Below are 23358 nucleotides of genomic sequence, written 5' to 3' on the forward strand. Positions count from 1 at the left end.
ACTTGCATTCTTTGCTTCGAATCATTTCTCAAAACAAGGATCCCAAAAGAGTGCTGAGATTTTTCCATCGATCATACCAAGGACAATCGCATAAATGATCAGCTCTTTGTGGGGTTTGCTGAAGCAAAGAAAGGCAAGGCAGTGTAGAAGTGGGCCTTAGCTTGATAGATAGGTTTTATATGTTAAGATGTGCTATGCATAGGCTAAAAAGCAGCCTCTAGAAAGTTGTAGGGTTTGTTGCACTGGAGCCCCTTGGCAACCAATGTGTTGGCCAGTGAGTGTTTTTCCTGGATATCTGGCTGTCATGTGGGCATCAGTGCACACGTTCACGAAGCACTATTGCCTTGACAGTGATGTCTGTTGGGGTGGGCATTTCTCCCACTCTGTCCTGCAGGACTTTTTATTCTGAGCCATTCAACAGACCCATCACCTTGGGAGGTGCTGCTTGAGTATCTGTTAGAAGTATCCATCAATAGAACATGTTATTTACCTTCGGCAATGCTCCTTCTGGTGGATACCCCATCCAACCGCAGGTTTTTCACTAATCTCCCAGTTCTGTGAAATGGTCTCCTTTTGTGATCTAAAAAAGTCCCAATTTAGGAATCTGTAGATTGGTCTTTTCAATTTGTGGAATGATTACACATCTGTAGGGGCGGACAAGCTTATGAAAGAAATGGAAGCTAGTGAGCATGGGGTGTTACTTCTATGCGACTCTGCTTGTTTCTTCTGGAGCAGACTGAAGTTGAAATAGTCGCACAACGCCACTTACTGGCATGCAGGAACACTGCTTTGTGAGGGTCCTTATGCAGGCTGGGGGTATTCACAAGGTGACGAATCTGCGGTTAAATAGAATAATTAGTGGGAATTTTCCACCTGAAAGTTAGTTACCGAAGGTGAGTAACTTGTTCATCAATTATTACTTCTATAATTTCAGTGACAGGAGTTCGGCTAGTTGTGTCACCAGTGTGAGTATAAATGGGAAAGGTTGTTTCTCCATGCCACAGTTCAAGATGGTTATGCCAACACGTGTAAAAATCCCTTTTAAATGTTTTGCATTTGCAGTATAGAATCTCAATTGAGTGTGAAAACGTACAGGTGTAGAAAATACATCCTACATTTGTGTATTGTGTCAAATCTGTATTGACCGTTTTAAATGAGTGTTTGATGTTGAACAATGCCATAGGTTTAAAATAGTATGTTGTTTAGGGCTGGGTGGGAGCGACTTAGCTCATTTTGAAGAGTGAAAACGTATACTATTTCATTAGTACACTGTTGCTCATTGAAACATATTATAATTAGTAATGCTCTGTTTCATTTTGGCTTTCTGATCAGTGACTAAGCCCCTGTCCAGTATGCTGTCTGTATTAGTCATGCACTGTCTGTGACTGATAAATACCCGATTCTCTTTAGGGGTAAGTTCATGTATATGACCCCATGATGGCCAATACACTAGACAAGCTCTATTCCCACTACATTTATCCTGCTAACACAGCTCCCCATATGCCGTAGAATATCCTCTCCAGCTGTATAATCTCATGCAAACACATTAGCACATGACAGTTGCACACTATCTACTGCAACCACTCACCACCACCTCACACGACCACACTGTAATCCCTATTTGCCACATGACCACCTCACAGCACTACCACTACAAAATGAACTGCCACTCCCACCACCGTACACCACAATTCCCAGAAGTGCACTATAACCCATATATTACACTAACTCTGTAACGTAGTACCACTTCGCCACTCCACTACTACCCCTCTCCTATAAGCCTGCACTGCCACCCAGCAGCGCATTGCCAGCCCAGAGTCCTTTTTACCCTCACAGCTTCAGATGACAGCCCTAAACATCCTCACTCCCACCACTTCACTATTGCTTTAATCCTTTTAGCATTAAACTCTCCCCCAGCACTATTCTTCCATCGACAACACAATACATCACACCACACCATATTGCTCAACAGCACTATTTGAAAAAATACGGTATCTCACTGCCACCCATTTACCTAAATATCATCAATTAAAACACCTATGGGGACATAACCAGTGCCCCTAGCACTGCACTAGTACACCATCCTCGCCACAGCGCACACTATTGCCCCCAGCCCTGCCGTATCCTCTCACACTGCAAGATAACCAAAAACACTGTCTAAACCATGCCACAGTTCCCCAAATCTCTTCCATGGATACATTACTGAACCATCATCACTTTCCTGCCCACACAGCACCGCCTAACCACTCCATCCCACTCCAGCACTATCTTCTCGCTCTACCACCCTTCTCTACTGCACCGCCACACTCGGATACTGCACTAACTCCCCCAGCACCGCAGTATTGCCTCAGCCCCTTCACTGCTGCCCCCAGCATTGCAGTACAACAGAAACATCTGGTGCAAAATACGACCATCTCCAACAGCACATTTGCTCCTCTGCAGTATCACCCCAGCCACTAAACGACTGTCCCACAGAATCGTGCCACTCACCATGGAGCCACCCAAGAGCACAAACATTGAAGCACTGCACTATTACCTCATCACCACACTAATACCACAGTATCGCTTCCAGCAACCACAGTTGTACTAGCATTCTTGCACCACTGCACGATTCATTACAGCACTGGTTTACCCCCTCGCAATACAACTCTCCAACGTCGCAGAACTACCACCCTATTGCAATGGTCCTATCATCTTCCTGCGTCCCATCTATACCTAAAATACATTGTAATACTAAAACACGAAAACGTTTTTCACTAGATATAAAGCCTAACCTGTTGGTTTTACAAGTGCTTGCTTTGTACCTCGTTACATATTACACAAATCAAGTTTGTGCCGGTTATGACCAAATATTTTTCTTCTGTATTTGATAGGACCGGAGTCGGCTACAAGCAGACCAAAATCAAATGCAGTCCAAGCATTGGCATCGCTTACGTCGAAGGCGTCACAACAGCGACCACTGCCTAAATCAAGGTTTCCTCTCAAAGAGCCCGCCCTCCAGCGAACCCCCAGCGCCTCTTCCGTCTGCAGCTCCCAAAGTGGACACAGTGTTTACAGCGCTCGATGTAAGGAACCCTGGTCATTTCTCGGCTTTTCACTCTGTCGTTGTGTATAGTATCCTTGTGCGTATCTGATTTTGTACGGGAAAATGTGTAATGGAATAGATTGCAAAACTTTGTTTAGGGATTGGTTTTTGCAGCTGAAGTTGCAGCGTTATGGGATAACGTAACAAGTTTTTACAATGCAACGGTCTCGGCACTGTTAAAGTTAGAGCTATTGGCATTGCTCATGACATTATTTTTGTTTGTTTTTGTTTTTAAAACATTTAAAGAAACGGCATTGTTATTTACAATGTCAATAGCTTAATCTCTCTCAAATGCGAGACCTATTGCATTTGCACCCACACACAGAGCCACCTACACACACACTGATTAAGCTATTGACATTGTAAATAACAATGCCGTTTCTCTACACGTTTTAAAAACAAAAACAAACAAAAATAATGTCATGAGCAATGCCAACAGCTCTAACTTTAACAATACCGAGACCGTTGCATTGTAAATGCTTGTTTCTTAAAGCAGTAACTGTCCCTGAGATGGATATGGATTTCTTTAAAAAAATGTTTACCATCTGCAATGCAAATGCAAAGAGAGGTCTGCTGTCCCTTGCAGGCCACTATGCCCACATTTGCAGCCAATCACCGAGAGTCACGCATTACGACCTGTCTAATTAATAATATTCATTAGGCAAGTCCTTTTGAGTCCTCTCTGCAAATATATAATTTGCAGTGCAGTCTATTAGTACATGGGTCAGATTGCAAATTACATTCCCATTTGGAAGGCAGTCCCATTGCAAACCGCACATCCCTCATTTGTGGCCGAGAACTGTGCATCAGGCCCAATAATGTTGCTACATTTATAACAAGCCATACATAGAGAGCACAAATAGGCCATATACAAAGGGCACGTGACAACTGACTCATGCATGGATGTGCCATATTTATAAAAATACACAGCACCCCTATGTTTTCCCCTAGCGCTAAAAAAGTTGCCTAGCACCAGCGCAGGCCCCATTGTACCATGGTGCAAGGGTGCTTTGTTTATGTGCAGGAAGGAACACCTTCCTGCACATAAACAATCTGTAACTGTGCTTTGCTTCTGTGGGTGCTGCATAATGCAGCATACGTAGAAAGACCAACAAAAAAAAAACGAGTTTCTCCTTGTTGCGCCATTCTAATGCCACCCTGTCATTGGCGTTAGTTTTCGGCGCTGCCTCTGATTTACCATTCGTTGTAAATCTGGGGCAGCGTCAAATGGCAATGGATGTAATCCATGCAGAAGCAACCCCCATTGCACGCCCCTTTGGTTTAGAAAACTGCATGAAAGGCTACGATATTGACAAGGCATGGTTTAGCCACGTAAGGTGGCTAGCACCTTGCAAATATGGAGAAGGGCATTGCGCCATCGGAGCGCCCGAATAAGTTACTGTGGCGCCGTGGCGCAACCGCTTGTGAATATGCCACTTAATGCAGCTCTAGAAAAGGGAGTTAGTGGCATGCTTTCCAACCAGTCTGTAGTAACTTTAGTCCTAATACTGCTTGCCTTGAGCCCCATTGAGGAAACGCTCGTATTTCTTGCTATCATGCGCTGCAGTGTCAGTGGTGAAACGTGAGCGCCAGGCGGCAGCGTGCAGGAGCGTGCCCTAGGGGGATGGCATTCACTCGTGGGCTGGAGGTGCGCCGGCTGGCACAAGGCCAGCCTCCCACGGCGTGCTGTGCAGGGAGGGCACTCTGCGCGTGAGGCTGAAGCACCGCTCCAGCCCCACCTCTGCCCGCCTGAGGTGGAAACGTCCGCTCCCTTCCCTCACTGCCGGGACTGCAGCAGAGCAGTGGGCATGAACGCGGGGCAGCCGGGAAGATGAGCCGTGCGCAGGTACGAGGGTTCCCTTCTAGCACCCCCGAAATCTTCTTACGTTACCGGCTTTAGTTCATAGTGTGGCTGCTGAAATTATCTGCCCCGTCAAAATGTTTGATTCTTAATTAGCCACGCACTCATCTACATGGGTTTTGTGCTAGTCAGCTTCTAGGCGCATTTCCATGTCCATTCCGAGGGGGTGTCAGGTTTCCATGTCACCTTTGTGAGGCTTAACAGTGACGTCATTCGGAATGAACAGCGCAATTATTCCAGACGGTAGACGGGAGGGGTATGTCCTTTAGATGGGCACATGCCAAAGGCATTTCTTTAGAGGCCAAAATATGGTCGTTAAGAATAAAATAAAATAAAAAATTGACCCGGTGGGGAAGGAGGACACGGAGAGTTGCATTAAAAAGTTAACAACATAAAAAAAAAGAATGTTATTTTCTCTTCCTGCTGAATATATGGTCGGAATTATTTTTCTTTTCCATACACAGAGCAGACATAAGTTTTGCACACAGACGAGCTGATCCTGTGCCCTGCTGTGTTGAAGCCTGGCACTTTGCACACTAACAGCGTTTTGTATTTACATTTCCCGAATTCGTATGAGTGTCAGGATGGCATGGCTGACACCGACCCCAGGACCCCGCCGACTTTGTAACCATGTTTCTCCGAGGTGAGGCAGAAATGCCTCGGAGAAACGGAGCGGCGGCTTTGGATTCGGGGGCGTGTTTTTCTTTTCTCTCCTCTTGCCATTGGCTGGAGGAGATAATCAGAAAAGTTGAAAAAAACACGCCCCCGAATCCGAAAAGGACGGGGCCTGTTCGTAGTGACGAAGCTCTTCTCCAATGGCTGGCCAGCATTCAAGAGGCCAGCCAATGGAGAAGAGGGGCGGGTGCAAGCCCCTCTTCTCCAAAACATTAAATCTCCGACTTCCGGTTCTTCCTTCGGCAGACCGGATGGTCTTTGACCTAAAAAGAGGATAGGTTCTGCAAAACCAAGTGTTGTTCCAATAGGCTTTGACGGGAGATAGAATTTGTTAGGGGTGGGGGTGCAGCTGATAGGGAGGCCATGTCAGAATCATGTCTTGATGCCCTTTTTAATGAAGTGAGACTGACATTATGGTAAGGCCCCTCTCCCCCCCCCCCCCCAACCTCCAAATGTGCTGGTTATGTCTCTCTTGCCAGTCTAGAGTCCAAACCTACAGAAAATGCTTTGAAAGAGAGGGAGCAGGATTTATCTCTACTTCTAGTCTAGGGCAACTAGTCCGTAACCAAGTGTGAGGCTGGTAAGAATAATCCCACCTGGGGGGGACACATGCGATGTGCCCTATCATTTTTTTATCCTCTGATTGTTTAGTTATTCGATTTCCTTCTGTGATGTGTGGCATAGAAGGCCTAAAAATCTTTTATCTTTTTCTTCCCTCTTTCGGAGGTTGCTTTAATTGCACTTGCAGATGCTCTTGGTGTCTGATTTTTCGGCCGCTGTAGAGCCTCACATTGCATCCCCTGGTCCTCAGTCTGCTGATGTAGGATGTTCCATGCTGAATAGCTTTTTCCCCTGATGTCCGTCCCCTGAAGTCCCCACTCCAATGGAACCCTGTGAGAGCATGATTTCAGTTTTCTTGTGAAAGGACTCCAGAGCGTGTTTACTTCTCCCACTTGGCATCATGCCTTTGGGACTTGTGGTGCAAGTTAACATCCGTATTGTAGTGCTGTTCATTAAGGCAGGATAGCAACTTTAACTTCTACAGCTAGTTTCTAGGATTATGATGATGATGCATGGGGAAAAGTCCTCTTTTCTTAACAGCAACTTAAAGGGGCTTCTGGTTGACTTTCTCAACTGGTGGAGATGCACTCCAGCGTGGTCTCTAGTATACAGTACTCCTTTTTGTTTCTAATTCGCCACCCCCCACTCAAAAAGACTTAAATCGAGGCCCCACAGATTTGGAAGACTCTTTCATCCCTAGCTGAGGACTTAAAGCCAATGTTTCCAGTCTGTCCTGACGAGAATTTTTACAGCACACTCCCGTCCCCACCACCAACCTGCACTGCGCAGCCCAGGCTGCTTGGTGTCATCGGATCCCAGTCTGAGGGTCAGACCTCTCTCTGGCTTGCAGAGGTTCTCCAGGTAGTAGCTAGCTTTTTTTCGCTAAAACTTCAGCATTTTAATTCTGAGACGCTTATATCATCTGGTAACGTGTCAGTTTAAATCGATCTGGGCTGATGTAAGCCATTTCTGACTTTGAAATGCCATATCCCCAAAAATATTGGGTTACCTTTCCTTTTGTTGATAAGTTCAGGAAGTTCCTTATGTTTTGTTTTTTTTCATTACTTTTGCTTTGGATCATATGAACTTGGCTACCAGAGGCTTGCCTCTAGGTCTTTATGTAGCTTGTCATGGTATGACATGACTGTTTTGTTTCTTAGGAAATCGTAGGTGAGTAGGAATTAATTGATCTATCTGCAGATTACACCTTAACTAGCTTTTGAGAAGCGACCACCAGGTACATGGTTGTTTGGTGGCCTTAGTTCTTTCCTTTCTCATCCTGTGACTGCTAGACAATCATTAAGCCGTGACTTTGCTGTTTTGTTGATGCACAAAGATGAAATGCGAGACAGCTTTTAGTAGTAGATGTATACCCTACTCCTTTCTACAGTCTTAATACCAAATGAGTTTGAAAGCGGGTACTATGGTAGAGATGTCTGTGTGGATAATTTCTGCTCTTTTCGATCACCAATAAAGCTGTTGATGCAATGGTTTTGTTACCCACCCTTTGACAGTTTTCTTGACACCACTCCTTAGAGCGGTCCTTGGGATGCGGCTCAGCCAGGGCTGTTGTGTTTTGTTTCGACATTGCTCTGGCGGTAACTGGTGTTTATTAGCTATGGGGTGCGGTGCGGTGCTCCTCTAGGGTTTCACTGAGCATGTTTAGCTAGTTGTTCTATACCTGTTAAAGTGATGATTGCTACACTTCTCTACTTTTACTTGAGACCCCTGCTATTTCCCTTTTTCTGATTTACTTGACCTCTCTCATGTACTAGTGGCCTGTTTTCGCTGTCTTTGGTAGTGTTTCATTATTGCTGATGGGTTATGCCTTCCTCCCAGTCAAGAGGAGATTTTGTCGTCTCACACCTGTGGGAGTGGTCCGGATGTACCAATAATTATAACTTGGTACAGTAGTGACTTTTGTACTGGTAGTTTTTTGGCCCCCTTTGCCAGCTGATCCTCACAGCCACCCATCTTTGTCTGGGGTGGAATGCTGCCATTCGGAACACTGTCTGGTGTTCTGGGAACTTTGGCCTTTGACTGATAATCGTAGGGTGTGGTGGTGGCCTTATTTGTCACAGACTTGTTTTATTCTACCTACCTTTATGCTAAGCAAAATAGTCCTCCCAGCCATCCTGAACACCCCATGAGTCTATAGGGAGGAAGAGAAAGGACAGTAGTCACTAAGTTGACCTCCTTATACTAAATATATAATGGAAGATCTGCAAACTTGTTCAATCTTGAATGAGATACTATTAAATATATCCGCTATAGCCTGATGCATGTGGCTTTCCCGGGCTATCGGAAGGCACTAGCTGCTGTAACAAATTCTGCAGTTTTAACCAATATTGATTACAGCTGCACTGCTTTGCTTCGGGCAATCAGTATGGCTGCAGTACTTTTACGGCATATTTTAAGCACAATCACCATCGCTGACAAATTTGGAAAAAAAACTTGGTTGGAGGAGAGCTGTCTTCCAGGGGTAGGAGCCATGTTACGTGGACTTACTGTATTTAATGAGTTTCTCGATTCCTGTATTAGGGATAGGCAGCTTATTTCTCAGTACCCCCCACCCCCGGATAGAAAATGCAGTTACGCCTGAGGGAATTTTGCTGAATAATTGTTAGAACTGGGGGTCTCTAGTTGGCTGAGGTAGGTACCTTAGTCCAAATAGGTACCCTTGCTTCTAAGTCGGGGAAAGGAAGGACACCTTGTCAGATAGCATAACACACTTGGTTCAATCAATCAGGGTATTTGTAAAGCGCGCTACTCACCCGTTAGGGTCTCGAGGTGCTGTGGGGGGGGGGGGGGGGGGGACTGCTACTGCTCGAAGAGCCAGGTCTTGAGCTGTTTCCTGAAGGAGAGATGGTCCTGGGTCAGTCGCAGGTGGGTGGGGAGGGAGTTCCATGTCTTGGCTGCCAGGTAGGAGAAGGATCTTCCTCTGGCGGTGGTTCTACGAATGCGTGGGACGAGGGCGAGGCTGGCGGAGCGGAACTGGCGGGTGGGTGTGTAGAATGTGAGGCGGTTGTTGTGGTATTTGGGTCCCATGTCGTGGAGAGGCTTGTGTGCGTGGGTGAGGAGTCTGAACGTGATCCTCTTGCTGACGGGGAGCCAGTGCAGGTCTCTCAGCGGGGGCGAGATGTGGCTGTGGCGGGGGATGTCCAGTATGAGTCGCGCAGAGGCGTTCTGTATGAGGCTTTCTTGCTGCCATATCTGCTGGGGGGTTCTTCAGTGGTGCGAGGTCATCAGCGCAGTTGGTGAGCCACTGTGTGAGGTTGCGGGCTGCTTCGTTGGGGTCTGTCTTGTTGGTGGGAGGGTTCTGGCTGAGGGAGGTGGTGAGCTGGTCGGCGGTGATCTTGCTCCAGCTTCTGCGGGGAACCTGTTGCGGGTGGTGGTGCTGGGTCGTGGTTCTCCTGAAGTTGAAGTGGACGCAGCTGTGATCTGTCCAGTGTAGTCCGGTGGAGTGGCTGAAGGAGATGTGCTTGCTGGAGGAGAAGACTGGGTCAAGCGGGTGGCCGGCGTAGTGGGTGGGGGTGTTCACCAGTTGCTTGAGTCCGAGGTTGGCGAGGTTGTCCAGCAGGGCGGCGGTGTTGCTGTCATTGTTGTTCTCCAAGTGGAAGTTGAGGTCTCCTAGGAGGATGTAGTCTGAGGAGGATAGGGCGTGCGGGCTGACGAAGTCTGCGATGGCTTCGCTGAATTGTGTGCGTGGTCCTGGGGGTCTGTAGATGAGGGTGCCTCTGAGGGTGGTCTTGGGATCAGTGTGTATCAGGAAGTGAAGGTGCTCGGCGGCGGTGAGGGTGTAGTCGGAGTTCGTCGTGATACGGATGGTGTTTCTGTGGACAATGGCGATGCCTCCTCCGGTTTGGTTGACGCGGTCCTTCCGAGCGATCTTGTAGCCATCCGGGATGGCTATGGCGATGTCGGGGGCTGAGGAGGCGTTCATCCAGGTCTCTGTGAGGAAGGCGACGTCTGGTGATGTTGTGTCGAGGAGGTTCCAGAGTTCGAAGGCGTGCCTGTGGACGGAGCAGGTGTTGAGCAGGATGCACTTGAGGTGATCGTTGCTGGTGCCTGGCTTGGCGGGTGCGGTGCAGGTTCGGAGGCAGGTGAATCTGCAGGCTTGGCAGGTGAAGGGTCCGTGGGTGCGTTTCGGGGTGGCTCGGTAGCAGGTGGGGTTCCGGCCGACGTAGAGTGCGTGGAGGGTGGTGGCGTCATAAGTCCGTTGGGTGGGCTGGCATCGTCGGGGGTCAGGGGTCCTGGCGCTGGGCGCGGTCCAGGCGCGGACGGGCTTAGACGGGCTTGCCTTTGGCGCACAATCGGCGCACCCGCTGCGCGTGAACGCTGCACGTACGCGCGGTCCCCGCCATATATGGCCAAGTGGGAGGGAGGAGCAGCTGGGAGGCGGAAGCGGGGCGGCAAATGGGGATCGGGACTAAGGAAGGGGGCGGGGCCTCAGGGGAGCAGCGGGGGGAGACAAGGGCGGGAAAAATCACGTGGGAAGCGGCGAGGGGGCAAGCCTGAGGGCGGAGGCCCAAACAAGCAGCAACAGCCCACAGGGGAGATGGCAAGAGAGCAAGGCAGAAGGATAAGGCAAGAAGGCGAAGGCACGTAGGCGAGAAAGCGGCAACAGCAGCAGGAGTGGCGGCGCTAGAGGCGCTAGAGGCAGCAGCGGTGACCAGGGCACACGGGGCTGTGCGGTGAGTGGAGTGACCGGGTCAAGGGTCACAGATCACTGCTGCGCGGTCCCCGCCATATATGGCCAAGTGGGAGGGAGGAGCAGCTGGGAGGCGGGAGCGGGGCGGCGAATGGGGATCGGGACTAAGGTAGGGGGCGAGGCCGCAGGGGAGCAGCGGCGGGGAGCGGGGGGGAGACAAGGGCAGGAAAAATCACGTGGGAAGCGGCGAGGGGGCAAGCCTGAGGGCGGAGGCCCAAACAAGCAGCAACTGCCCACAGGGGAGATGGCAAGAGAGCAAGGCAGAAGGATAAGGCAAGAAGGCGAAGGCACGTAGGCGAGAAAGCGGCAACAGCAGCAGGAGTGGCGGCGCTAGAGGCAGCAGCGGTGACCAGGGCACACGGGGACCGTGCGGAGTGGAGTGACCGGGTCAAGGGTCAGCACCCTATAATCTCTTATATAATCATATAATAGACCATGTGCACACAAAGTGAATTCCAAATTTCAGACGTGATCCTTTCTTTTTTTAGGAATGTTCTTTATTGTGTTTCCATTAAAATCCACACAGCCATAGCCAACGCGTTTAGTCTCCACACAGACTTCTTCAGGGCTACAGAAAAACACACACACACACATATATATATATATATTCACTGAAAAAACCATAGGTTTCACACATGTTATAGTTAGCGGAAATTTTACTGATAAAAAACCAATGAAATTCCCCCGTTATAGTTAGTGCAGGCAACTATAACTCACGCGACCGCAATCCTCTGCTGATGCTAATACTGTATTTAGACACTTATTTGCCCATGTCTTCTTCCATACATTTTTAGCTATACATATATTACAAATATTTTTTTTTCATAAAGACACATATGTCATCAGCAGAAGATTGCGGTCGCGTGAGTTATAGTTGCCTGCACTAACTATAACGGGGGAATTTCATTGGTTTTTTATCAGTAAAATTTCCGCTAACTATAACATGTGTGAAACCTATGGTTTTTTCAGTGAATTTGCAAGGTTTTTTAAATGCTAATTCCTAACTATAACGTGTGTGAAACCTATGGTTTTTTCAGTGAATTTGTACGGTTTTTTAAATGCTAAGTTACTTTACGCCATTCGTGGCGTGCGCGCCCACTTAACGCAGTTAGTGCCGTGCACGCACGGTGGGCACGCGGTGCGATGACAAAGCAAGAAAGCACGTCAACAAATCTGTTTCTGCTTTCCTCCGTGACTATGGTATGGGTGCCATTTACCACAACAACTTGCGTTATGACATGCAAGACATTTATAGAGGAGATGGTGTGCACTTCAATGATGAAGGGAACAGAGTCTTCCTCTTGAACCTTAGACTCTGCATCGGTACTTACTTGTAGGTACCACTAAAAAATCATTTCATAAACACAACGGCTCTTTTTAGAGCCCCCTAATATCTAAACACTTAAATCTGATTTTCATTTTTTTTTTTTTTTTTTTCTACCGTACGCTTACCGTAAGCTTACCGTACGCGTACCCCGTGATTTTTTTTAAAATCAATAAATGTTTTCTTGGGGAGGAGCCAAGATGGCGGACGGACAGGACGTCTGAGCTCCCGGCTCCGCAGCCCGTCTGCTGCTTACATGACATCCTGATCTTTAATCCTGCCTACGGCGCGAGCAAATGTAACCACGAATGCGCTGATACTTCCCGCATTCCTCCGATGTTCCCGCCGGCTTTTTTGGTCGAGGATTCATAGAGTTTGCCGACTTTGGACTTTGCCCACGCATTCTGGCCCGACCACCACCGCCGGACACCGCTTATCACGTACGGTGAGACGACCTGGGGCTGGACCGGCGCCGGGGGAAATGTGACCGGACGTGGAGTGGGCGGCCTGGCGGAGCCTTCTTCGCGACGGAGAGAATTCCTGTACGATTGGGTCCGGGCTGGCGAATCTTCCTTTGTCCTCCTACCAGCGGTCAGAGCGGTGACCGTTTGAGAGCGCCCACCACCCGCATTGCAACACAGCCGAGGGCTCTCCCATCGTGTGAGCCCCGTATAGCGAGCAGCAACTCCTCTTGCCCTCACTATTGTTCCTCCGTCCTATGGAGTCGCCCTCACCCCTCCGAGGTGGGCTGGCGGCGGAAATGGTGTCGGCGCCGGTCTGCTTCGCCGGAGAGGCGGAGGCCGCCATGTCCCTGACGCAGGCTTCACTGCCTGCTGTCGAGCTGGAGGGTGTCCCGGTGGCGCCTTTACATACAGTCGGCATGCTGCAGCAGGGAGCAGACCTGACCTATGGTGATATCCTTCTAGCCCTGGGGGACTTGCGGGCGACATGGTGCCAACGCACTCGAGAACTGGAGTGGAAGATCGATGCTGCTATGCCATCCAGGGAACTACTGCGGTTGTCTGACCCCCCAATGCCTCTCATTCCCTTTGAGGCGGATACAAATTGGCGACAGGGGGGTACTATGGATCGTCCTCTCCCTGGTTACAGTGTCGAGGGTTTGTCTAATGATCAAGTTGCAGATACAAAGCTCCCTTCCACTTTACAAGCTGAGACTCTGCCTCTGCGGGTGTTGCCGTGTCTGCCTCAACATCGCCGGAGTGTGTGCCGTTCGGTGGGGAAAACTGTGTTTGTCACTATCGATGTGGTGATGGTCTATGACTGGGAACTCTCGCTTCTTCTCCCTCTGCGTCTTCTTTGCCGTGAGCGGCCATCTTGCTCCTTTGTTCTGCCTGAGGTACACTCCCAGCGGCGGCCATGTTTGGTGGGGTCTCCGCGTTCAGGCCAGGGTTGATGTTGCCTCCCTTGATGATCCTGCTTGACCGCCTGGCATGACCCGGACTAGAATATTTGCTTATGTATCGGTTGTGCCGCATGTGTGTAAATTGCTACTGTTTACCGCGGGGGTGGATCTGTGGGGCCGCTCAGGATCGGGCCGGGGCTGGGCGATTTTCTTTAGTTTGCTGTACGTATTGGCGGGCGGGGACTAGGATGAGGCTGCTAATTATCTGCTTTGCTCGCACATTTGAAATGGAGTCTCCCCACCTGCCGCTTTGCTTGCTTCTTCAGTTGTGCTGATGATTTTCAGGGTGGGGGATGCTTAATGGGCTGTGGTGACCGGGAGTATGTAACATTTCCTCCTCCTGCCTTCTCTGGGAGTCGGAGACTGGGAGGTTATTTCCCACTCTCCGGACTCTCTTTCCTACTTGGGGTTCATTTGGGGCGACAGGCATGCCTATTGGGGGGGGGTGGGCCATGGCCTTCCGCTGGTATGCAGGGTGGGGGGATGGGATGTGTTCTATGTCTTCTTCGTCTCTATGGCCCTCTCTCTCTTTCTTTCTCCCTTCCTCTTTGGTTTCCTTTTCTTTTATGTTTCTTTGTTTCTTCGGGGTCGGGGTTCAGTGTTAGTAAGGAGCTTATTGTGTTTTATCATTCTGTGGTATAGTGTATGCTCTTCGTCCCTGGATGGTGGCCACCTGTCTCCTTACCAATGCCTTCCTATATAACGCTTCCTTCTGGGTGCTCCGTGAACGGTGATGTCTCTCCTGGTCAGTGATTAGCTTCGACTCTGTTCGAAGTACACTACGTTGTACTCGACAAAACCATAAAATTAAACCTTTTCTTATCCTGACATTATTGTTCTATGTTCTCCAATGTCATAGCGGCCGGCCCCGAGGGGGTTGTAGGCAGACGCTGTGTATTGTGCATCTATCGAAATAAAGGTTTTTAAAAAAAAAAAAAAAAAATAAATGTTTTCTTTGTACTTTACAGTCCTTCTTTGACCCCCTCACAAATGTAAGGGGGTCTGTAACTCTCCTCATTGCCCCCTTTTCTTGTTTTCACTCTTTTTTTTCTGAGTGAAATACACAAAATGGCGGCCGCCGCTTCCTGGTTTCGGCCGATTCGAATGTTTACTAAGATCTAAGAGCCAATCAGAATCGCGCTCGCGCACGCCACCGTACGCTTACGGTAAGCGTACGGTAAGCGTACCGTAAGCGGGCTCAGATATATATATTGATTTAAAGGCTATTTTCTCAGAATCTACTGAACAGATTTACACCAAACCTACAAAAGGCACTTCCTTGACCTAGGGACTACCTCTCTGCCAAATTTCTAGTAATTCTGTTCAGCCGTTCGGGCTGTAGCTCGTTCTAAAGGTCCTATGGAAAAATGCATGGGGAAAACGCGTTTTGGGACCCCCCTTTTATCTCAGCCCCCGCTTGACGGATCCCCCCGAGACTTTCAGGGTAGGAGCGGAGCGTAGCGCCCCACCTATTTTGAGAAATTCGCGAGGATTCATCGACCGGCGCCAAAGTTATTCAAAATAGAATGTTGAGGTTTTCCTATGGAAAAGGGGTCCTAACTATAACTACCTACTGGCGACCGCCAGTAGGTAATATATATATATATATTCACTGAAAAAACCATAGGTTTCACACATGTTATAGTTAGCGGAAATTTTACTGATAAAAAACCAATGAAATTGCCCCGTTATAGTTAGTGCTGGCAACTATAACTCACGCGACCGCAATCCTCTGCTGATGCTAATACTGTATTTAGACACTTATTTTCCCATGTCTTCTTCCATACATTTTTAGCTATACATATATTACAAATATTTTTTTTTATAAAGACACATATGTCATCAGCAGAAGATTGCGGTCGCGTGAGTTATAGTTGCCAGCACTAACTATAACGGGGCAATTTCATTGGTTTTTTATCAGTAAAATTTCCGCTAACTATAACATGTGTGAAACCTATGGTTTTTTCAGTGAATTTGCAAGGTTTTTTAAATGCTAATTCCTAACTATAACGTGTGTGAAACCTATGGTTTTTTCAGTGAATTTGTACGGTTTTTTAAATGCTAAGTTACTTTACGCCATTCGAGGCGTGCGCGCCCACTTAACGCAGTGTGTTCCGTGCACGGTTTTTATCAACTTTAATAAGCCCTGTACATTTGGTGGCCTTCGGCCACCAAAAGCACAGGGGGTGGGGTCAATGTGGATAGTGTTTTTTTTATTTCGATTTTATAATTTCATGTTGCCAAAATACAGTTTTTTTACTGATGTAATAAGCCCTGTACATTTGGTGGCCTACGGCCACCAAAAGCACAGGGGGTGGGGTAAGTGTGGATAGTGTTTTTTTTATTTCTATTTTTTACCGTACGCTTACGGTAAGCGTACGGTAAGCGTACTCGGCAAAATTGCCGAAAAAAAAATAAAACCGTTTTTCCTCTTGGGGGATGTTTGGGGACTCCCTCAACATGACTATGTGGGAGGGAGTTGTCAAAACAGCCCCGTAACATGTTTTTGGGCATCAGGTTTGATAAATAACACTCAGTGCGAGAGACAAAATGGCGGACGCCGCTTCCTGGTTTCGGCCGATTCAAATGTTTACTAAGATCTAAGAGCCAATCAGAATCGCGCTCGCGCACGCCACCGTACGCGTACGGTAAGCGTACGGTAAGCGTACCGTAAGCGGGCTCAGATATATATATTGATTTAAAGGCTATTTTCTCAGAATCTACTGAACAGATTTACACCAAACCTACAAAAGGCACTTCCTTGACATAGGGACTACCTCTCTGCCAAATTTCTAGTAATTCTGTTCAGCCGTTCGGGCTGTAGCTCTGTCTAAAGGTCCTATGGAAAAACGCATGGGAAAAACGCGTTTTGGGACCCCCCTTTTATCTCAGCCCCCGCTTGACGAATCCCCCCGAGACTTTCAGGGTAGGAGCGGAGCGTAGCGCCCCACCTATTTTGAGAAATTCGCGAGGATTCATCGACCGGCGCCAAAGTTATTCAAAATAGAATGTTGCGGATTTCCTATGGAAAAGGGGTCCTAACTATAACTACCTACTGGCGACCGCCAGTAGGTAATATATATATATATATATATATATATATATATATATATATATATATATATATATATATATATATATATATACACACACACTTAAAAACACTCCTATACCAATATGCGAGAACAAGCACATTCATTGCAATTAAACCAACACCATTGCATATCCTTATGTAATTACATTCATGAGATTAATTTAATCAATTTTCATTGTTACAAAAAATACCAGGCCTATTTTCATTAGGAAATCACAAAGGGGAGAAAAGGAAAGAGGGAAACGGAGACAACTTTTTCTTTTAAATCCAAAAATATAGGTCATATATTGACAAATGAGTACATATCCTTGCAGGAAGGACACACAAATACATAGTGTATAATTCATATATCATGTGTATGTTTTTTCACTAAGAACACATTTTACAAAGAAGCTAATTGTTGTGATCTCTGTAGAAAGACACCTGGAGCCAGGAGGTATTCTTATGCAATCTTTATTCAGTCTCCAGTTCAGGTTACATCTGTCTCTACTCCAGCCAGCCTAGTGTGGTACCAGCCCCACCAGGAGCAGCCTCCCTAGCTGCTCAGCCCATCTTCAACTGCCAACACTCATCCACTCAGACACCCAGGCATTCCATGCATCACAGGCACACCAACATTCTATGACCATCTCACGCTCTGGCTGAGCAGCTAGTGGCAGCAGTGCTGGACTACAATGTTAAACAATTAAGTAGGATATAACACTAATGTATTAACACACTTCAAACAACCAACCTATATACTCTTAAAATACGTTCAGGTATATCCATTATCTACCTCAAAGATAACCAGGGTTCAAATGGTGCCAAAGTCTAGTCTATTCTTATTACCTCAGGCACTGTGTAATGGAATTATATGAGCGCTTCTGATCCATTTATACAAGCGCTATAAAATCATTTATGACCAATGGTTTTTATGACACCTTCAAACATCATCACTCATTAAATATTATATCCCAATATGTCGTCTGTATGATTTGACCATGGTGGACCAAGATATATAATTTCCATTTATGATCATCATAGCACAATATAACGTGCCTCAACTATGTATAGATTAACTCCAGCATGATTAAGCATATGTCTATATATCATAGCTTTTGTATTAAATAACGAATTCCGAACGCTGAAATCGTCTTCCCACAAGCAATTACCCTTACAGCACAATATTAGCTGTTATAGTTTGCTGTTTAGACATTATGCATCAGGACCTTATTCTACACTCACCGCGAGAATAATTTGGCAGCAGAGACACGGGTCAAATATCACTCAAGTCTGAGCTCAGTGCAAAATCGTTCACCCTAGAAGAGATGTGTATTATCCAAAGTTATAGTCACAAAAATTACAGCTGAGCACAGTGTTGTCACACAACGTGTTTTTTCTTTTTTCTAGGATCCATGTAACACTAACCCGATAAGTGGCGAGGTGTTGAAAACCGTAATTAGAACTCCCTTTGTATATCAGGAGTGAAACGAAAAAACAGCGCAGGAGTCAGCGTTGATTTGTAAACCTAACTAAAGGGATATAGAGTCTCTGATGTTGCAAATATGAGCGTCATGACATAATTGACAACTAGATAGTAATATGTTACGCTAGGATCCACCCACTTATTTGTGGAGCAGATCGTAGATATAATATAGGACAAGTATAGATTAGTCAGTATGCAAAAGCATTAAATATAAGCACCATATCACATTTTAAAACGTCCATCTAAAATTCAAGTTTATATTAGATTAAAAAGGCGTGCAAATAGCTCCGCCTTAGTGATAATTGATTGAAAGAACTACAATTTATTATATATATAGCCACAAGCGACTACAATTCTTATTAGCAAAAATCATGTGGCCGATGTAGAGATGCAATATAATATATGCAATTACTCATAATGTATTAAACACTCCCCATCGGCCCACAGTAATGAGACGCTGACTGTACAGAATCAGTTTACAAACGTATATTCAAATTAACTGCTCCCAAATGGGCTCGTATCTGAAATGGACATGGACCGGTTTATCACACTTTTGTTAATTAGTTAGTTTTGTTAATGCACAAATTGTCCCTCTCTACATTGCACTTACTCAAAAATCGGCATGGTGACCCGTCAAGTCCATATCCATCGGTTTCGCAAAAGAGAAACAGAGTGACTTTTCTCTGGCGTTTTTATACTGTGTGTGTGTGTTGCACCTGACTGCATGAGCCCCAACGAAAGTCACCTGATTGCGTGAGTACAGATGAAAGCCACAAAAGAGGACTACGTAGACCCTCAACATGGCCGCCATTACGGAACGATAAAATAGCCAAGTATTTTTCAATAAATATTTTGGAACTCTCCATATAATATCCTACGGACGGGCTTAGTCACCTCCTCAAGTACTAAAAATTGTCCACATATTCTATGCGATGAACTCCGCCCGATTATATGAGTAAGAGCGGGAAGCCGAACAGAATTTTACATCGGCCACCAAACTGGTTGCCATTTTGAAGCGGTCAATTTCCCGTATTTCTTCAATGTTTAGTACAAGCGCTTCATGCTCTATCAAGTTTCAAAGCCTATTACAATAATGATGGTGATCTAATATGGTATCGATAAAATCATACCAAAGGGTCTCATGCTGTATATCTGTAATTGCCATTCCAATTACAATACGTTGGAAATTATCCACTCTTTCCATCCATTAATTCTTCCATAAATTTATACCAGACAAGGATTAGCTATTCTCCCCATATGGCGATGGTTGAACGTGTAATGCATATTTTTACAAACACCATTATATTGCATTGCCTTATCCTATATGGAGGTTCAACAAAACAGATGTTAAAACATACAATTAATAACATTATATATAATGTCATCAGTTAAAGTGTCTTTAAAGTACCTACATAATTGCCATTTCTATTTTCAATCCAAAAAGGAATTTGCCGTTCTTTATAAAATACAAAATAATTGACAGAAATCCTACACATGTTCATGCACACAGTTGTACTTCATTGTCTTATCTTGCATACAGGTTTAGAAAAACCGATGTCAAAGTATCCAATTTACAACTTTATCAATCATTTATATCTACAGATCATAGATAGTAATAGATCACATATAGACGTCTGAGTAAGGATCTATATGTACAGACAACTCGAATCATCCCATACCATCTTTTAAGCGTTGCCCTTTTATAAGAAGTGATGAAACTCATCATTGACATTCAGTCCATACTTAACAATCCTAAGGCGACAAATCCAAACTGCCTCTCGTTGCCTGAGGGTTAGTTCTCTGTTGCCTCCTTTCTCAAGAAGGGGTTACATGATCAATACCCGCAAACAAGATATTCTTATCAGGACGCTCGTGGTGTATGTGCATGGCAATGGGGTATCTCATACCACAATTCTTTATAGCCCTCAAGTGTTCCTGAATTCTTATTTTTAGGTTACGAATACTACTGCCTATATAGATTTTTTTACAGGCACAGATAATCATATAAATGGTGAAGGTGGTATTACAATGAATGAAGCAATTGACAAAAAAATGTTTTGATTGACCACTGTTAAATTTTTTCAATCTATTCTGGCCATATTTGCAAATGCAGCATTTCCCACGTGTGGAAAGCAACAAGTTTATCTGGTAACCACGTGAGTTTCGGTTTATTCGAGGTTTTTACATAGCTGGGACAGAGCATACTTTTCAATTTTACGATAGATTACTCTAGGTTTTTTAGAAACTGTGCCTGGAGGGAGACTATCCAATCCCAACATATGCCAGTTCTTTCTCAAGATATCATATATATATGGTTACTAAAGATGTTATATTCTGTAATAAATAAAACCTCAGACGGATATTTACTTTTCTTCTTTCGCTTGTTGGCATTAGGTATTAGAACTTCTTTTTTTTTTTTTAGCAATTGTACTTTCTTCTCAGCGTTTTCTAAACAGGTACTATTATAGCCCCTTTTGATGAAGTTTGTTTTGATGTTATCTATGTTTTTAATAAAATCCGCTTCCAAGCTGCAATTGCGCCTAGCGCGGACCATCTCCCCATACGATATGGCATCAATAGTGAAACGAGAGTGTGCGCTAGTAGCATGCAGATAACTATTGCATGAGGTCTTCTTTTTATGAATATCACTATGTATGCTGGTCCCAGCAATGAACAATTTTAAGTGAAGGAACTCAATGCTATTAACTGAATACTGAATGGTCCGTTTCACATGAAAATAATTATTGTTCAGATACAGGAAATAGGCATTCAGACTCTCTACAGTTCCATGCCAGATCATTAATACGTTGTCTATGTAGCGGCCATAGAATATAACATTGCCACTCCAATTATCTGACCCCGGGCCCCAGACATGCTCCACCTCATACAGCCCCATAAAGAGGTTCGCATACGATGGAGCAAATCTGGAGCCCATCGCTATTCCTTGCGTCTGCAAGTACCATACGTTGTCATGTAAAAAGGCATTTTGTGTTAGGATCATTTCTGCCATTGTCAGTAGCATATGTGTATGTTGGAGGTGCTGTGCTCCTCGTATAAAGAGGAAATGTTTAAAGGCCCTCAAGCCCTGTTGCATCTGAATGCACGTGTGTAAACTTTCCACGTCCATTGTTACTAAAAGGAGATCTTCCAAATCCCATTTAAAATCCTCCAATTTGCATAGGAGGTCAGACCTGTCTCGCAAATAAAATGGTAAATTCTTAAGTAGGTCAGATAGCACTTGCTCACCCCCTTAATAGCTTGGCACGAGCAGCCAGGCTTATCTCCAAGGCAAATGTGTAAAGTTTTTGCAACCAGGCTCTCAGTAACACAGTGATACACCACAAATGGACTCTACACAAGTTTCATAAAACAATTATGTTTATATAAAAAAAGATATACGATGAGACCACACGATAAAAATCAAACGTATGCGTATTTGTAATATTTAACCTTGCTGGTTATTAGGCCAGCAAGCACTGGCAGGTTCTTGCAGTGTTGAAGAGCAATTCACGATGATCTAATGCGGTCCTAATGCAGTGCTATGCAGTTCGTAATGCAAGAATCAGGCAGTTCGTAATGCAAAAACAATGCAATTCGTTATGCAAAAATAATGTACTTCGTAATGCAAGAATCAGGCAGTTCGTTATGCAAAAATAATGCACTTCGTAATGCAACAATCGGGCAGTACGTTATGCAAAAATAAGGTACTTCGGCATTGATCGCGGTGCTCTGGACAGTCTCTTTGCCACTCTTACTGACACACGGTCAGCTACTGCCAAATATGCCCCCATCACCGGTAGGATGGAAAACAAAGTGCCGCTCCACACTCCGGCCCTGGTACTGCCACTCCTCGGCAAGTACAGACCGTGATACGGACTTGAGCGGAGGCTGACGCTGCTAAGATGGGAAGGCTGAGAGCGTTTCTCTCAGAGCCCGCATCCCGCCCCAGGCGGCAACACATGCACGCTCGCTGAGCGTTACCTGGGGGGGGGTGCGATCACACTCTCCTGGCGGCTTGGGCCTCCGGTGCGACTTCATTGATCTTGGGCAGTGGAACTCAGACCTCCGACGGTGATGGTTCGAGGTCTTTGCTTGGCAAAGGCAGGCTCGGGACGGCGACGGTGAATTCCCACAGCTCCTCTGGGGATGCCAGTCCACGCTGATGGCAATGACGATCGCAGCAGTTCTGGTCACGCTGCCGATCGCAGAGAACAAGACTGCTCTGGGACACAGAGTCCCGGGCAAATTCTCACGAAGGTCTCAGGCTGCAACAGGGCACACGCACACAGTGTCGCTGAGACTCACTTGAGCTCCGGGTGTACCTGATCACAGGGCAATCCTCATGAAGGTCTCAGGCTGCACGAAGAACATGAACACAGCGCCGCTGAGACTCACTTGGACTCTGGTTGCACGCGATCACAGGGCAGTTCTTACGAGGGTCTCGGGCTGCAAAAAGCACACGCTGAGACACACCTGGAAACTTTTATGTTCCTGAGTTTCCACAACAGGGAGCTAGCTCTCCTCGGGCCCTTGGGCACAAGTTCCGTAAGGACACAGCACAGAGCAAAGTCCTTTCAAGCAGGAGGACACAGCACACAACAAAGTCCCTTAGCTTCTCCTTGGTTAAATCAGCAAACTGCAGGCCAGCCCCAGAACACACAGCAAGGGTCAGTCCTTTCCTTCAGTCTCTTCAGCTGTTTCTTCCTTGACCGAGGTTCCTCTTGACCACGAAGTAGTGTCAATCCTTTTCAGTCTTGATCAGTCCAACGTTCAGGTGTTTCAGCTCTCATAGTTATACCCCTAAATGTCTTTGTGTTCAGGGGGGCACTGACCTCTGTCCAAACCAGTTCTGGGTGTCTCCTTGCCAGTGACACCTTCTTTCTTTCCTTTGATAGTGGGGGTCTGAGTCCTTAATAACTCAGCAGGAGATGGAGCCATTGTTTTATGGCAGCAGCCCAGGCCTCTTCACCTCCAGGGGCTACTCCTCTACCCTACACTCCAGATGCAGGTCAGTCGTGCTGTCTCACCTACCCTTTCCCTGGGTCAAGACATTCCCCAGAATCTATCACATTCAAATCCAGACAGTCCATCTACAACCAGGCAGTGACACACTGAATTGTTAGAACAAGAAAACCAGACATTTCTAAAAGTGTGGTTTC

General features: G+C 46.2%; 1 protein-coding gene across 4 annotated transcripts in view; it reads left to right on the plus strand.

The window, feature by feature from the left end:
- The window catches only part of MTUS1 (microtubule associated scaffold protein 1), a 1021263-nt gene that overhangs the window by 458278 nt on the left and 539627 nt on the right, over positions 1–23358 (plus strand). For all 4 annotated transcript variants that reach the window (XM_085641999.1, XM_085642001.1, XM_085642000.1 and 1 more), the window contains exon 4: positions 2874–3065. In XM_085641999.1, the coding sequence (XP_085498125.1) occupies positions 2874–3065 (192 nt within the window). The remainder of the gene's footprint in view (positions 1–2873; positions 3066–23358) is intronic.

Source organism: Triturus cristatus, chromosome 2_2, assembly GCF_964204655.1.
Source record: "Triturus cristatus chromosome 2_2, aTriCri1.1, whole genome shotgun sequence".
In the NCBI taxonomy this organism is placed as follows: domain Eukaryota; kingdom Metazoa; phylum Chordata; class Amphibia; order Caudata; family Salamandridae; genus Triturus; species Triturus cristatus.